General features: G+C 37.4%; 1 protein-coding gene across 3 annotated transcripts in view; it reads right to left on the reverse strand.

Moving 5' to 3' along the window:
- LOC140933026 (coatomer subunit beta-like) overlaps positions 1-16,494 on the reverse strand; it is a 56,545-nt gene extending 40,051 nt beyond the window's left edge. For all 3 annotated transcript variants that reach the window (XM_073382533.1, XM_073382532.1, XM_073382531.1), the window contains exons 1-6: positions 16,328-16,494; positions 8,253-8,482; positions 7,415-7,477; positions 5,102-5,208; positions 3,570-3,684; positions 408-500 (exon numbers count right to left, since the gene is read on the reverse strand). In XM_073382533.1, coding sequence (XP_073238634.1) covers positions 408-500; positions 3,570-3,684; positions 5,102-5,208; positions 7,415-7,477; positions 8,253-8,482; positions 16,328-16,418 — 699 coding nt within the window. In that variant the 5' untranslated portion in view covers positions 16,419-16,494. The remainder of the gene's footprint in view (positions 1-407; positions 501-3,569; positions 3,685-5,101; positions 5,209-7,414; positions 7,478-8,252; positions 8,483-16,327) is intronic.
- Between the last annotated feature and the right edge of the window lie 1,006 nt (positions 16,495-17,500).

Consider the following 17,500-nt stretch of genomic DNA (forward strand, 5'->3'; position numbering starts at 1 on the left):
CTACTGATTTTATTGACAATTTTCAAAATACAACAATAAACTGTACCTAAAAAGTTTGGTAAGACAGATGTCACTTCCCAGTTCTAAAGTATGCACAACATTACAGACTGTAGATTTTACATTTCCCAGCAAATAAAATAAGTAATGAAATGAGAAAAACACAGTTTCAATGGCTTCATGAATACACTTGGTATATATATTATTCATCACTACATCTATGCAACATTTCTAAGCCAGTAACATAAAGTGGGCAGGCTGGTGACCAAGAATGAAAAGTAAGTTGCCACTGAATAAAATCCAGTGGCATTGGTGACCCCACAGGTTGTAACATCAAACCCTGACACAACACCACAACAACTTTAAATTAAAGTAATAAAGCAAAAAGTTAAAAAAGAAAAAGGAAATACCTTGTAGATAAGTTCAACAATAACCAACTGTAGTATATCACCAAAAGTGTTGACTTGGTCAATACATGTACTTAGGTACTCCAGTGCTCGTTCCTATGGAGTAACCATAACCAGTATCACTGTAACTAGCCTGACAGTACATTGTAATACTGTTTAATTCAAGTTAAATCTCTTATTCCTTACTAAGGGCAAGTGAAGTTTTCCATTACGGGCGACCTTAAAACACAGAATGACAGAATGACGTAATGGCGGAAGATGACTAAGGGAACGCGTCCAAATATCGGCATCGGGTCACACCGATGCCGATCAATTGGGCACCGATTTTTTCCGATTCCGTTGAAGGTCGGACCCGATTTTATCGGCACCGAATGAAAGGGAATCGGCAACGGGTCTCAAGTCTTTATCGGGCCAATTAACAAAGGTCATCAAAAATATCTGGCAGCTCAAATAACCCGTCACAAAAGCAAAAGCAAAAGCAAAAGCGTGAATGTTGTTTTTTATAACCTTATCTTTCTTATAAATGTGTCTTGTTTGAACCGAAATTTAACGTCACAGTTTCGAACATTTGTTTGTATTTCCTATGACAGAGTATGACCAGAAAATATTAAATTTGTGTATCAAAATGGGCACGAGAAGAAACTGCAGGTCATTCAACAACGCTGAAGAGCATCTTTTGAGTGAAAGACGGCGCAATGTACATTGCAAGTGTACGATCTCAAAATGATAATTTTAAAATAGCTTGAGACTGTGCTAACCGGAACCCAAAACGCATGATTATAGGAATCTTTGGAGGAATAAACAGTGTAGGACTGTAAACGAAAAAAATAGAAGTCAGAACATCCACGACCAAAATGCAAATGTTGTTACCATGTTGTGTACTTTAACTGCTAAATTGCCAAAGGAGAGAAGAGGACATCGTCTGAGAAGCAGGCTGCAACTTGTTTATTGGTTACATATGAACTCAAAAAAGTGACTGATGGAGGCGTTCAAATGGTTTTCTCTTTCTCGATTCTCTTTCCGCTATTAAATTGAGTCGAACTTACCGGATGTATGCACAGTTTGCTTTAGTTGAACACTCCGGTAAAAAAGGTTCTGATTTTTGTCAAAAAGTCAGCCACCTAGAGTCAAGTGCAAATTTTTCTAAGTGCTGAGAGTGGAAAGCAATTTCACGTGGCACCATGCTCAAGTTCACAGAACATACAGCAAAGTCGCTAAGCCAATCTCTCTTTGGTAGCTCCTGTATGAAACTTCGTTCCGTGTCTTCCGTGACTCGCCAGTGTGGGAATAGATAGATAGATAGCCTTTATTTTAAAACGATGAGTATTAAAGCTACATGAGCTTGTGGGGTCGTTTGCAATTAACTAATTACAAGTAAACTAAAAAAGCTAAAAACTAGGGGTATATACAGACAAAATGTTTGAACTAAATTAACGCTTACAAATATGGAATTATGAGCATAAATTTAAGTATATACAAAGTCATCTTTTCTAAAATTACAAGTGGATGCAGACGTTATCTTAAAGCTGAATTCATTAAAATTAGCTTGAGATTTAAGCTTTAGCCTGAGATCACGATAAGGAATGTTTTTTGTCAGGGCACTACAGTTGTTGGTCACTGCATTCCATAGGACTGAGCCTCTAAACGCGACAGAGTCTTTCATGTAACGCGTGTTGAAGCGTGGAACAATTAAAGAAGCGCAAGTCCGGGTTGAATAGTTTGTGGCCCGTTTCTTAGAAATCAGGTCGATTAATGTGACAGGTAACCTATCGTGGAAAGCTTTATGAAGACAGATAAAAATGGCTAATTTATAATAAATAGACAGAGTTGGCCATTGGGCAAGTTGTAGGACATCAGCAGATGCCATGTCTTTCGGCAAATGAAAGATAAGTCTCGCAGCCCTGCAGTGAAGTCTTTCCAGGGACTGAAATAGGTCGGAATTGCAGCAGGATCCCCATAGTATAAGACCATAGGTCACTGAAGGCAAGATGACCTTAAAATAGAGGTCCTGACGAACGTTTCTAGGGAGAAATCTCGACTTCTTAAGTAATCCTAGTTTTTTAGCAAATGATTTTTTGAGAAAAAAACGGAAACGGCAACTGGTGCATATAGATCGGTACCGATTCCGATCAATCGGAAAATTAATGGGGTCCGTTTCCCATGATCGGGTTCCCTACCGATATTTGGACGCGTTCCCTAACAACATAGAACAAAAAAATTAGTAATAGGATTCATAAAAAGTAGCTTATAAAATAGAAGGTGTAGTAACTGGAAAATCGCACAAAACTCACATTAGGAGGAACACTTAAAAAATATTAGTGTTTCACCTAAAAAAATTACTGTTTGAAGGGTGGTCGCCAGTTGCGGCCAAACGCAAACAAAAGTACTGAACTGTTTAAAGTTTGGTGTTGACTAAACATTTTGGAATTTTACAAAAAAAAAGTTCTAACTGTTGAAATTGACAATATATGAACTTGTTGGTGCCACTGTCAGAGTAATTTTGTTGGTTTGACACCCATTTGATCTGAACGGAATTCTAAAAGAATTGAAAACATATTTACCTTCAACAACTATTACTTCCCGTTGATAGAAAGTCATATCACTGGTCAACAGACCCCATTCAGTATCGTCCGGCAATAATTGACCTTCACGACTGTCACGTGCATTAAGTCGAATACAATATTATTTATTACACAGGAACCTAAATATTGAGCCTTAAAAAGGAACCTGTTGCATTTTTTTACAAAACAAAAAACCAAACAACAAAATGGGGTTAAAGTAAAATCACTCACTAGACATGTATGTGACAGAAAGCAATTTACTCCCTTACATGGGAACAGGACAGGAACTCACAAATGACAATGTTTAACCTGTTTTAATGAACGATTTTTTATCTTGCCATTTATATAATTTTTTTTCATTTTACTCGAGATTTTATAGTTTGTCTTTTAGGATTTGGAGCGTTTTTCTGCCATTCCATGTTTTTTTAGGGTCACCCCACATTAATATTATTTTATACTATTCAAAGCCCTTTGGCAGCAACAAAATTTAAGCATAGTTTTGTACAAAACTTATATGCGTGGAGAACTGGACTTTTGGGAAAAGGTTTTGCTCCTATGCAGCTCTTTACCACGGTGCATTTAACAAAAAACCATCTACATGTACCTGGTCAACATGGATGAGCATCATAAAAGCGTTGCGTTTACATGAGGCATCCTGTTCCTGCTCAAGAAAGGTATGAACCAACTCTGGGGCATCAGGGATCAGGAAATCAAAGTTTCTAAGAACAAAACAAGTAAAAATGTCTCTTCAAGTAATGGTGTGTAAAAAAAAATATCTACAAGGCATGTCTTTGTTAGCACATGAAACTCTTCTTTTCTTGATTAAAGTTTCTGAATTGAAGATAAATATACAGAACAGGCAAGAACCACATGTAAATGAGCCATGCAGACTCAAGTGCAAAGCTGCTCAGACACAAGTATGCCTCAGCATTGACAGTGTCTACGTCAGGTAATATGCTTCAGGCAAGGAAAGATTTTCTTTGTGGGGCAATGTTGCAAAACAATTCTGTCAGACACAATAAAATTTGGCAACGTGAGTTTCAGTTGTTAAATCCCTCAGCACCACACTTGACTGTATGAATTTTTTTTTTCTAGGTTCATATGACCGGAAATACGTCTGCCGTCGCACGCTATGCGTGTGTATAAATAAACGAAAATTCAGAGAAATTACATCATTCCCAGAAATCAATGAAGTGATTTGCACGGAACGTCATTTCATTGCCGAAAATAAACCTCATCACAAGACCCATTTGCATACAACGAAAGTTTACAACACCAGACCATCGCAATTTTGCTAATTAAAATCCACATTTTTTTTTTTTTACCACTCAGCAGTGTTCACCTGTTCCAAAGTAATCAACGCTTTGAAGCAATAGAATTCATGGACTGACACATTTCAGAAAATCTCTAAATTTAATCTTTCCTAAGCTTTCTTTGCAAAACATGTGTGGCTTCAATCCGGTAATGATTCTCATTCCTAGTTTCCATGGTCTCCAATAGGAATGCCTGGCACAATGACTCCCCTTTTGTGTCCTAAATACGAAGAAAAACGCGCTGCTGATTATGAATCTCCCTACTTATGCGAGCGAGACTAATTAAAAAGCTTCACCCCTCTTTTCTTCGCAGCAAGCTTTCATAGATTCTCTACATTTAAGGCAACTCTTGAATTGCATTTTCACAGCTTCTTTTGGCCCCAAAATATGATGTTTGATGATATGATGCTTGTAGGCCATTCAGTGACACATAGTATCTCTAAACAAGAGATATATGCAGCTCAAACATATTCTAAAAAAAATAGCTAATAAAATAAAACACCTGAAAAGGCAGTCCTGTTTTCCTGGTCAGAACATTCTACATGGAAATTTGTATTCCACTTCCTGAAACCCAACTTTGATATACAGCTGTACCAGATTCAGACTTTTGTGGCTTCTTTTCAGTAAATGCAACTAATCGGCCGTGCAAATGGCAAATAATGTGACTGCCAATTGGAATTTGCCAGTCCTGCATTTTGTTTACTTTATCAAAAGTGTAGAAAAACTGGTTTGCCCAGGACTCAAATGGCAACCAACCTACAGGTCCTAACCCATATAACAAATTTATGTATAATGTACACAGTCAATACATAAAATTGCTCACCTGTAGATAGTGTAAATGGCCATGACAGCATTACGTCGGACATAGGAGTGGCGATGCTCCAAACAATTTCTGATGGCTGGCATTAAAGGCTCCAACAACTCGGCTTCCTTTCCACATAAAATTTACACAGAGAACAGTTCAGTACAGTTTTAGAAGAATAACTAAAACAATAGTGCTACAGTGGAATGCCTATTTTTCCAACCAACAAAGGACATGGAAATTGGTTCCAAAAATCAGAAGCTAAAACAACTGAGGATGGCATTGAATCACACCTTTTTTTCCATGGTATTTTTATATTTTATATAATAACCAAAAAGGCCACAGACAACAAAGGTATACATGTAGCACCCTTAAATATCAATGTATGTTTATGCTGTGGTTCAAATTTATTCTCAGTTTAAATTTTATCTTCCTTTGTTTTTGGGTATGGTAATGCATGATAACGAGTTTGAAACAATGGGAAATAAAAATTAAACCAAGGATAAAATTGAGCCACAACATATCTCTGTACCATCTTACATACATGTAAAAACAAAAAGTATATGCACAGTAAAAATTTAATCCAACTAAGCAAAGAAATATATACAGAACATGCATGTAGCAATTTTACAGGGACTTCAGACTACAAGTCATTTCCTTCCATTTACTGTAACAGAAGCGCACTGTGAAAAAGAAATGCAGTAGTAGTAGGGGGAGGGAGGGAGGGGGGACTCCCTTATTTGGCCTAGACAGGTACATGTATGTGAAGCGAGAAGGAAGACAAAAAGTAGATCAAAATAGTAACTAACGCTATTTGTAACAATCTGTCATGTATAGTGTAATAAGTAGCTTAACATAGACCATTGTACTTTAAAATAATTTTGAAAACAGTCAATGTGCACAGGGTGCAAAGAAAGTCAGTTTTACAGCTTGCCATTCGCGCAAGCTGTAGTTAGCATGTACTAGCACAAAAGTCATCTTAACTGGCCTGGTGATGATTTTGATTTTTTTTTTATTTTGATGATTTTTTCCTTAAAAATTTCACTTGCCAGGCAGGGAAGTTAAGGTTACTCAACCCAGTCATTTTGTGCGGGTACTATCCTACTTTGAAGCACTCTGGTATCCCCTCCTTTACTTTGATTGTAAGTCTAACATATAGCATGGATAAAATATAGATTAATCAACAATATAGCATAAAATTTTTGGCAATCAGAGTAAATGTCACATGGTTATAATGCCATGCCTCTTTGGGGTCTGTTGCTGGTATTTCGTGAAAATCTCTCGGCTACATATGGTGCGCATTAGTGACTAAAGCTGAACAGAGTTTCACCAAAATCGCAAACACCCAATTCGAGAAATTCAGCAGTTTCCAAATTTAGGTCATAATTTATGTGAAAATGATAAGCTTTAAAAGTGATAAACTTTACACAATTATATTAACAAACTATGAGATTTATCCCTCCATTTTGGGGATCTTTTTAACAGATGGGTCCTTGCAAGTCAGCAAAAAACTTTAGGACCTTGTAAATGCATGCGATTTCAAGCAATGCAAACATAATTACAGGAATTATAGTTTTCGTTATTTGTTGACGTTTGTCAGCGTTTAAGAGTCCTTCTCACGAAAAAAGCATTTTCTTAAAGATTCGTAGTTTTTTTTCCTTCAACATTTTCAGGGCCACAATTGATTAACTAACCACATGGACTCTAAATTCCATGGTCATTGAAAAACTGTGACATCATCTTCTATAAGCCCAAACTTGAGTAAACATTGAAGATTTTTAGCATTTTGGCTGAGTTTGTGCTTTGGGATTTTTCTATCGTTTCTAGTCTGTCATGATACAGCATTCTTGTTGAGCACGCATGCAATGACCACCCCTGGCTGACTTCCAAAACTTGTCAGTGTTTACTGGCAGGTAGAAAATTATTTTCATGCTGAATTTGTCAGTAAAAATCACTTGACAAAATCCTAAAGTGACATTTTCAATTTACAAAAAGTTATTCTCTTCATTTTTATCCAACTGATATGGCAAATACTAAAACAACTATCACACTCAGGGTCGGTGAACAGCGCTAGATATATATCTTGACGCTTTGCATCTCCGTATATATCCACCACTATTCACCTCCCCTTCGGGGGATATTTGTATACTACTTCCTTTGCATGCTGAAACCTGTTTGAGAATATATAATGTAAATTTTTGAAAGGACGCAGGAATTTGCCTGAAAAATCACAAAAAATCAGGGGTTTAAAAAAATCAGAAACATCGGGATTCCACTGTATAAGGAAAACAAAAAACCAACTGAACCTCAGCTGAAACAATACTAAGAAAATACCTTGAGCTTGCAAAGAAATCTTAAAGTTGATCCCCTTATATATTCATTAGGATGCTGAAGGTCCTAAAAAGTTAAAAACACCAAGCACAGTATCATCAACAAAAAAAATAGTAATGTATTATCTTGGCATCTAAATAGTAGGGATGCAAGGGGAATGCAAACATCTGCATAATCATTAATGAAGATGACACTCTCGAGGATGATGAGATAATTACAATTATTATTTCTTTGAATAAGTACCTAGACAGCTATATTTAAAATAACAGCTAACAGGTGGGGGACAGCAGTATTTGGAATGAGGGCATTTAATCATTGGGGGTGCTTATTAAGTTTTCCTTTCAAGGAAGTGTAACTTTGTTTGAGCTAAATCTTTAATAAAATGTTTGGTTGATATTAGCAGCAGTTGTAATCACGCATACATGTATCATAGTCCCTTATAGTTAACACACACTAAGATGTCTCAGTACTTGTATGTATCTTTATAAAAATTGATTATACATCAAACTTTGTTTTCTTAGAAAAAATGGTAATGTTGTGGTACAGTGTACTGCAAAAAGTAATTATTTACTGAAACAATTCTAAATCTTTTCGTTTTATTTTTGATCCATTATAGTTTCACTAACAACACAAGGTAATCAGTAATGGACAGCCACAGGTAAAAATAACCCTTTCAAAACGGAAACGAGTAGACCGGGTGGCTCATTTGCATGGAGACCCTAGAGCCCCGCAAGCGATGCGGTTATTTTGTCAGAAATTTTGTTAGCAGCAGAATTATGATCAGCTTCATACTTTGTAGGAATTCCAAACTTAACAGAGACCTTCAATTAAATCTCTTTACCTTTCTGTAAGCATCACAAACAAGAATCATCTCTTGCAGCAGTTTACCATCTTGCCCAGTCTTGGGGACAATCTCCCAAAATATCAACAGCAGCTTCTTGATGGTATGGTCATCAAGAGGCATGAGAAACTTGATGATTACCATCAGCAATGATGGCATTTTCTCTCCATTTAAAATCTGCTGAATAACTTTCTTTAGGGCCTCAGTTTTGACCCTTAGGTCACCCTTTTCTAAACAAACAGAAAACAAACCGATGGTTATAACTGAGTCAGTAAGATAAACAAAAATCATACATTATAGAAAGGGGAAGTGTGAAGTCATGTTACCATGGTAATAAAATTTCTGGATCACAACAATGGGGAGCTTAAGCAACAACGATGGCGATGGCAACAAGAATGGCAAAAAAGCAATAGGTTTAGATTGGCAAAACAGAATGCTTTTCGTACATTTCTTAGCCATCATTGCACGACTGCGACATGAAACTTCTAATATCACGCAACCACTTTATGGAGTAGATGAACACAACACAAAATTTTCCTTTCCTTTTTCTAAACTTAGATATGGTCCTTTCGGATTCAACCCTAGAAAATTTGCCAATATTTGACAAATTAAATGAAATTGAATAAGATGATTTTGAAACAGTGTGAATTCACTGTTGAAGTGACGTTTTTGGTTTGTTGTCATCCAGAAATTTTACTATTATGGCAACGTGACTTAAGGACTTCTCCTCTCTATTGATGTGTGGTTGTTATGATTGGTTGTACACGTGGTTCAGAATTAAATTTTGGCGAAAACAGTTTCTTACGGTGGCCCAGAAGGTTCAAACACAAACAAAAAAGAAACTGTAAACAAAAAAAGAAAACACAAACAAATAAGGAAAAACACAAATAGCACAAAAATTTAAAGCAAAAATGCAAACAAAAAAGCCCAACACAAAAAAAAAGCAAAACGCAAATAAAAAAGAATAATGAAAGTGACCTGGCTTTTAGGTAGAAATTATATCTATGTTATCGGACTAGCCCCTTGTCGATAATGCTAGCAATTTTTTGACACTAATTGGGTAATCAAGCATTTTTTTTCTCACTTTTCTGTATATAGAATTGCTAGCATTATTTAGCATTTTGCATAACTTTGATCTAGATTTCAGCACTCAAAAGATTTTAAATGCTAATTTTTAGAATTCAAAAGCATTGTGATGATTTGCTTTTGTGTTTGAGAGAAGGATTTATGTAACTAAAGTATGAACTGAGTGCAACTGAACTGACTCAAAAGAAGTCTGGAGCTAGCTGGTCAGAAGTTAACTTTTTAATTAGAAGCCGTTCACGCGCTTGCTCAAACAAGACGGCGTCGGCCAGTGCATAGACCAGTCCCTTCAACGATAGCGCTTCAGCAGTGAAGTAAGTTCTCCTTGTCCAACTTTCGTCTGCTACGGCAGAAAGACTATACTGAGAGCATCCTTCAACGAGCTACAGAATCGTGCTCTTGTTGACTACCTCCAGGCCAGCTTTTCTCTCGCCTCACACGCCCTACAGGCATGTGAAGCTCGTGTGCTTCGCACGCACAAGACTCTTACGGCACACTTTACCAATTTCTTTACTAATTTTGAGAAAAAAACCGACTGTTTTGCAGTCTAGCATCATGTCACAGTACAACAAGCTCTAAGGACTTCAAACATTATCAATTGTTTATCATTGGACAAGTTTTGGCTGTATCAGGGGTTTTATAAACAAACAATTAAGCCCTTTTCACTTTATTCAGTTGATAATAAGCACACAACATGATGCCTGAGTTTGTAGTTTTTGCCTGAAATAAAACAAAGCATTTTCTAGAACCAAAGTAGCAATATTTTGAGAATCAAGCACAATTCGAGCACTTTGTGGCATAATAAGAGTAATGCTATGAGTACAAAATGGCAGTTTTACTAGCATAATCAGGAAAGGCCTACACCCAACCCAAGCCACTATGCATTTGGTTATTGTTCTTGTAAGCACGATACAAAAGAGTGGTACTCGCGACAACAATTTTGTCAAATGGAAAAGAACATTTTCGTCCGACCGACTTAAATGACCAGACCGTCAAAGTGAACTACCTTCAAAGCTGGTCCTGAATATTCCGGTTGGACCAAACCGAAATGGTCCATTCCATTTGATGCACCGACTGAAAGTTGCAGAATTTGGGGTTGAATGGAAGGTGCCCTAACAGTGCACAATTTTTTCCAGGACTTTTCACAACATCACTGAAATAGGTTTCCATGATCTCAACACACAGAACTGAAAAAGTTTTCTCCATGTAGATTTGAATCCTAGGGCTTGCAAAGAAAAAATTTACAGAATAAAAATTGTAAAATTCTATTGAGCCTATCACAGTAGATGGAAAAACAACCACAGATGCCCTTACTATTGCAAACGGCTTCTGCAAATATGTTACAAATATTGTGGAAAAGTTGCTTTCTAGTATTCCACCTCTTAACTGGAACCAACTGAGCACAGAAGCGTGTTTGAATAATTCAAGTCAATCTTTGTTCTCTTTGAAACCAGTATCAGCGGCGTTTGTTCATCGTCAACTTAGGCTGCTTAACACATCAACAGGTACAGTACTTGACGGAATATCAGCCCGTCTACTAAAGGATGCGGCTCCAAGCATCTCAGCTCCGCTAACAGCCATAATAAATCTCTCGATTTCTTATGCAGTTTTACCGGAGGAATGGAAAAAAGCAAAGGTGGTTCCACTTTATAAAGATGGGGATAAGAAGTGTATGGATAACTACTGTCCCATCTCCGTTTTACCGGTGGCTTCGAAGATCCTTGAAAGAGCCATGCAAATACAGCTCCTCCAAAATTTTGATAAGTCCAGTCAGCTATCTCCCTTCCAGTGTGGTTCTCAAAAAAATAATTCTACCCAGGACGCCGTTACATATTTCACGGATTGTATTAGGAAAGGCATTGACAAATGTTGTGTTACAGCAGCAGTGTTTGTCGACTTTCGAAAAGCTTTCAACAGTGTAAATCACCAACTTCTCCTAAAGAAACTGCCTGGGTATGGTATCAAAAACCATGAACTGAGGTGGTTCAAAAACTACCTTACAAGTCGATGTCATTCTGTTGTCTATGGCAGCGCAAAGTCTGTACCTCAGCAGATAAAAATGTGGCGTCCCACAAGGTCCATACTTTGTCCGATTTTGTTTCCGATTTACATCAATGACTTGCCCAACTGTTTACTTCAGGCAAAGATCCTACTCTATGCGGACGATGCTGTCCTTTTCTATGCTGACTCCAATATCGGAAACATAAGTACTGTTTTGAATAAAGATCTAAAACAGTTGCAGTCCTGGACCCAACTTAATAACCTGTGCATTCATCCTGTGAAGACCGAATACGTTCTTTTCGGCACTCAACAACGAATCGCTTCGGCTACCCTTTCAGATGGGCCATTTAGCTTATTCCTTGGGGATAAACCAATAAATCAAGCACAACATCACAAACACCTTGGTGTGCTAAAAGATGCAAATCTCAATTTCAAACAACACGTGGATAAGCTACTGGTTAAGATTTCCAAGAGAATCGGTGTCCTAGGAAGAATTAGAAACAATCTAACTGTCGATGCAGCCAATAAAGTTTATCGGCCTCTTGTTCTGCCGGTTATGGATTATTGCGATCTTGCTTGGAGCAGCATTGGGAAAATAGAACGTGATAAGTTAGAACAAGCACAGAGAAGGGCAGCTAAGATTGTTTTGAAGACCAAAGATTCAGACGCTGAAAAGAATTTAAAGTGGCTTCCCTTGTCTATCAGGCGTGAAATGCACACTATTAACTTGACTTTTAAATGCTTGAAGGGATCCCCTCCAATGTTTTTCAAAGATTATTTTAAGGTTTTTAGAACAATCCACAACACGAGGGGAAGTGGGCAAAACTTGCTGCTCCCCAAAGTCAGAACTGAGATTGCAAGGAAGTCTTTTTATTTTAATGGATCTAAACTTTTTGATAATATTGCAAGTGAAATGACGGATTCTAAGTCAGTTGTGATTTTTAAAACTCGTATATTTTTGGAATTATATAGATCAAAAGTTTTTTCGTTACTTGTTAAGTTTTTGTATTAGTTTAGTTTTTAAATGGATTTTAATTGCTGTATTTTAGCTTTTCTAAACAATTTTTTAATCTTGTTGTATTTTTAGTTTCTTTTTATTTATTTAATCAGTACTGGATAGGAAAACGTAGATAGACTTTGATGAGTTTCTCACTGTCTATTAACCTATTACCTCCTCCCCCCCCCCCCCCTTACAAAACTTCCCATAATTCTCTCTGTATGTCAGTTTGGGTATTAGACTGAACTCGGCTTTCATAGTGGGTTGTCTTATAGTTTTTTTGGCTGCCGGAAGGCATCATTAAGCCTTATGAAGGAACAATTCTCACGTCTGGCAAAGTCTGCTGCGTCCAATATCTTCTGGTATTTCGTCTCATTTCGGGCTACACGGGTGAAAGACTGATCCCGGGCTTGAGACGGAAAGATTGGATATTGCGAGCTTTGTTGTTGGCAATAACAAGTCTTTGGCCTCACAGAGTAGGTTCCAGGGTTGAAATCTATTAGCCAAGATGGAAATTCATGCTGATTTCTGACCAGGCCAAAGACTTAGTAAAAAATTGTTTGGAAGGAAGGGGCTGTATGTCTCCTTTTCAACCGCTGGTTTGCATCTAGGATCTTGAATAAATCGACTAAGGTGAGTCGAGAAAAGTTCCATGTGACGATTTACGTGGAGAAAGTGAGAGTTTTAGGGAGTAATTTGACAATGTTTCGCCCATGTTAAGTGTGGAAGTAGTTTTTGGAAGTGTTGTGATTGCCGCGAACGTCATTTATTGTGTGATTTACCGAAAGTGTTGACAGACAAATCTCAGGTATGTGCGGTTGAGCTCGTGTTACTAGAATACTTTGTGTCAAGCATAAAAACGCTTCGTGAGTGTTTAGTTCAGGTGATTTTGTCTTAGAAAGCCTATTCTGTGCTCAAAGATTGTGGATTCTTAGTCTGTTTTCGGCCGACACTGAGCTGTGGGCCTCACGGTTTGACTGACTAAAAGATTACAATTTCTGGACGTTTTCAAATGTTGTTTATTTCATCGCAAAATCCTGTTACTTCTGCGAGAGAACTTTACCGTCTATTGCCAGCAATAATGGTGTCATTGTTTAGCTTCAGCTAGTGACTTTTAACTGCTTCCCATTCCACTTAGATGTCAAATAGTTAAAATGCACTTGAAATTTCAGACAGTGAATTACCTGGATTTGTTTATATATATATATATAATATGAAATATATATATATATGACGAAATTCTATATATTATATATATATATATATATTTTTTTTTTTTTTCCAGGGCCCTCATTTATAGCAGCATTTTATGCTGAAGAGATAACCCTGGCTAAATAATGTATATTATTATTATTATTATTATTATTATTATTATTATTATTATTATTATTATTATTATTATGTAAAAGTTCTTCCAACAAAGGACCAAAAAAGCACTTTAAGAAGGTATCATTAGATAATGTTTTGTTTCTACAGGACAAAAACAGAGAGGCAATCATTAACTCTGTAGGCACAAGTAAGATTACAGACCAAATTGAATGACACAAAATTCTGTTACCAATTAATCAAAACTATAACAATATGTGCTTGAATTGTTCACTTTCTGTTAAAAGTATGAAATTTGGCATGATGATAGTTTTCAAGGCCCTAACAAAGATAGGATATAAATAGTGCCATCGCCAAAAAGTCTGTTAAGTACAAAAAATAAGAGTTTTAAAATGGTGGCAATTTTGAACCAGAAGTAAAATTAAAATTTTCTTTAAAACGTCTGAATTTTAGCAACTTGGATAAGAAAATGTCAGCAAATGCCTGAGGCAGCTGTTTTTTCATACAAAGAGATATTATTTCAACACAAATTGACTAAAAAAATAAAATAGAGAAGATATAAGTGGCCGCCAGCGAGACCGGAAGTAAAACTACCAGAGTCAGAACTTTTAAGGAATGAGATGAACTTCCGTTGTGCCTGCTGGTTTTCTTTACTTGAATATTTTCTTTAAATCTAAAGTATACACTCAATTTACTATTTTCATTATGTAAAATCCATTGCTAAACTTGAGCCTAATTTGGGTATGATACAGAATATCGAAGAATAACAGGTGATATCTTGGTGACTTAATAACTTGATACTTCATGAAGACAAGTGCTTGTAATCAAAAAAAGAGTTTAAGATTGCCTTTCACGATTATGACGGTTCTTCGCACAGCCCTTCTAACGAGTGTACTTGACTAATTCCACACTCATCTTTTTAATTTCTGACAGTGGTGTGCAGGAGAGTCACCACTCTCCTCTTAAAGATATCCAGCCCTAATCTTGCAGACTAGGAACCGAGATGCTTGGTGCCAGCGCCTGCTGACTTCATATGTGACCAGCATGGTTTGCCGTGCCCTTGAAATGTAAAGAACTACTTTTTATATCGTATAGAAGAACGTGTAAGTGAAAAACACTCTGATTATTTCTGGAGGTGACCAGAAGTATTCGTGTCACATCCTCTGAATGCAAGGAACAGAGGAAGTGCAAGGCAGCTTTTAGTAAATATGTTAGCAATCTCGTAGGCTGCAAGGTAGTGTACATGTACCTCAGTACCAAGATATATGATAAGGAAGCTAACTTGGCTTCATGGTAGAGACACTTCATGGGTAGTTAGAATGGAGAGTGGACTTAAAGAAAAATCTTGGACACAACAACATTAGACTTATGGAGAGGCTTAACTTACATTTCAATATATTATGTATCAGTCAAATCGAAGCTTCAACATGCCCCCCCCCCCCCCCCCCCCCCGGGCATACCCCGGGCATTTGACACCTTTGCTGCCCCGGGGAGGAGGGAATTTGATTATCAGAGTTTTCCAGCGGGTGGGGAATTTGATCCCCATGCTTTAGGGGCGGGGAATTTGAACTGCACCCTCGATTTCATGTAAAATCTTTGGCGCGGCGAGCTATGGGGGACCCGGTCTTGGAGGATTTTCGTGGAAAAGATTGTGCCTTTGTGGCCAATTGGTTACGAGGAAAGGGCTTAAACAAGCTTTGTGGCGTATTTGAAGTATTTAAATTTAAAAATTTTTAATATTGGATTCAGGCTTTGAATGTATGAACGTATTTCTACACCTCTACCGGCGATTCAATACATGAATCGCATGTTTTCGCATGGGGGCATGTTGAAGCTTTGATTTGACCGATACATTATATCTTAACAGAAGGGAATCTGCTTTGTGATTTAGCATAACAATAAATGCTTTCTAATTAATTGCCTTCAAACGATGCAGGGAAAAAAAAGACTGGACATCTGGCCCTCGACGACATTTGTTGCTCAATGTGTAAGGAATCTAAAAAGCACCTGCTTGTTTTGATCTTTACTAAAGAATTAGCTTTTTCCAGCTTCTTAGTATAGCTCCTGATACATGTTTACCCCAGATCTTAGGTCTTCAAGCTGTTCTCGGCATGACATTTGTCACATACTACATCCAAGGCAATAAATGTTTCACAAGCTCAGGGGATCAATGTAAGTGATGCATATTCAGAAAATTTTGAAAATGGTAAACTTTGAAATGAGCAGACGTTATCAATTTCAATCCATTATGAACATCCACAGGGTGTTATTTATACTTCTCAATAACACAAAATGGTGGCGCTATTATATCTCAAATTACTTTGAAAGCCGCAAAGCATTTAGACTACAAGTAGTTTCCCATTTTTCCTCAGGGATAGTAGAGAGAGCAAAACGCGAGTGGGTTGTACGTTGAGTTTTTCTATATTGATACATTTTGGGGTTTTTGTCCACTTTTAAGGAGCGATTATCTTTGCACGAGTTGCTAGATAAGCTTCACTAATCTTTAAAAACAGTAGACCAAGTAGAACAGAGAAGATAGGCCAAAAGCAGATTAATGAAATAAAAAAACATACATGTAAATAAAATAAATGCAGATACTGTACACGTCAAGTCACGGAGCCACGAGTACACGTAAATCAGATCGACCTCTATCTACAGAAGAACTCACCTAAATCCTCGGCTAATTTCTGTTCGCTTAGCGCCTCAGAGTCACTAACAACATTTATTAAAGTATAGCACGGCAGTTCTGCCGTAGACATACTGAAAATCGTTAGTTATGAGCACAAATAAACCTTCAATCTCCTTCCCCGAAATAAAAATGGCCGCCTCGCTGACGTGTCGAGTGGAAAAAATCAATCCCTGCCTAGTGTAAGGGTCGCTTTGTGTCGCCATTTAATTATCGGATGGAATGGTGGAATCTCGAAACGGAGTGTCCTAAAAACAGGCCCAAGCAATATCACAGGCAGACCATCCTCTGTTAGTAGGGGCCGTTGTTGATTGAAATCTGAGCAACGATCTTTTGTTATTTATAGAAGAAACAGAAGAAATACATATGAACAATACGGTGGCTATAATTTGTTCCAAAATGCAGAATTTAAAGCAAATGTTTCAATAAAAGTTTGAAGAAAATGTTAACTGAGTCATGTGTCATGTGTTTTTCGCCGTCCCGTGCTGTTTTAAGCGCTATTTTGCGAGATGAATATTTGACCTCGGCAGTTAGAACTCCTTCTTTACTTCTGTTGGCAATATACCAAAATTCCGAAAATAAGCCCCGAGGCTGCCGAGGCTTATATTTTTCAAAGGCACTCTTTGAGGGGCTTATTTTTGGAGGGGCTTATCTACGGAGGGAAATTTGGGTTCAACATCGATTGGGCTACCCTTATAAATGGAAGGAAATTTTACCGTTTTTGCCTTGTATTACTTTGTGTTTGAGGGCAATTTCCAAGTACAAGCCCCCCCGGGGGGCTTATATTTGGAGGGGCGATTTAACGGAGGGTTTTTTGCGTTACGAGTTTGGGGGGCTTATATTTGGAGGGCCTTATACTAATTTGCGGAATTTTACGGTAATGGAAACAAGACCCTATGTCAGCTTTCACTTCAGCGTCGTGGCTGTGGAATTAAATGTGAATGCCGAGGAATAGTAAGAAATTATATTTTTCAGGATACCCTTCCGTAAAAATACCCTTACTTTTCTCCTGCGGTAACAGACGTCTTAACTTCTTCCCTGCAAGTTCCCTAGTACCAGGGGTCAACTCCGCCAATATCCTGTCTCAAAATGCACAATCTCCACAACATCGCAACATGAACTTTATGAATACAAAAATAATACAATACAAGTTTA

The sequence above is a fragment of the Porites lutea genome, chromosome 4, assembly GCF_958299795.1.
Source record: "Porites lutea chromosome 4, jaPorLute2.1, whole genome shotgun sequence".
In the NCBI taxonomy this organism is placed as follows: Eukaryota; Metazoa; Cnidaria; class Anthozoa; order Scleractinia; family Poritidae; genus Porites; species Porites lutea.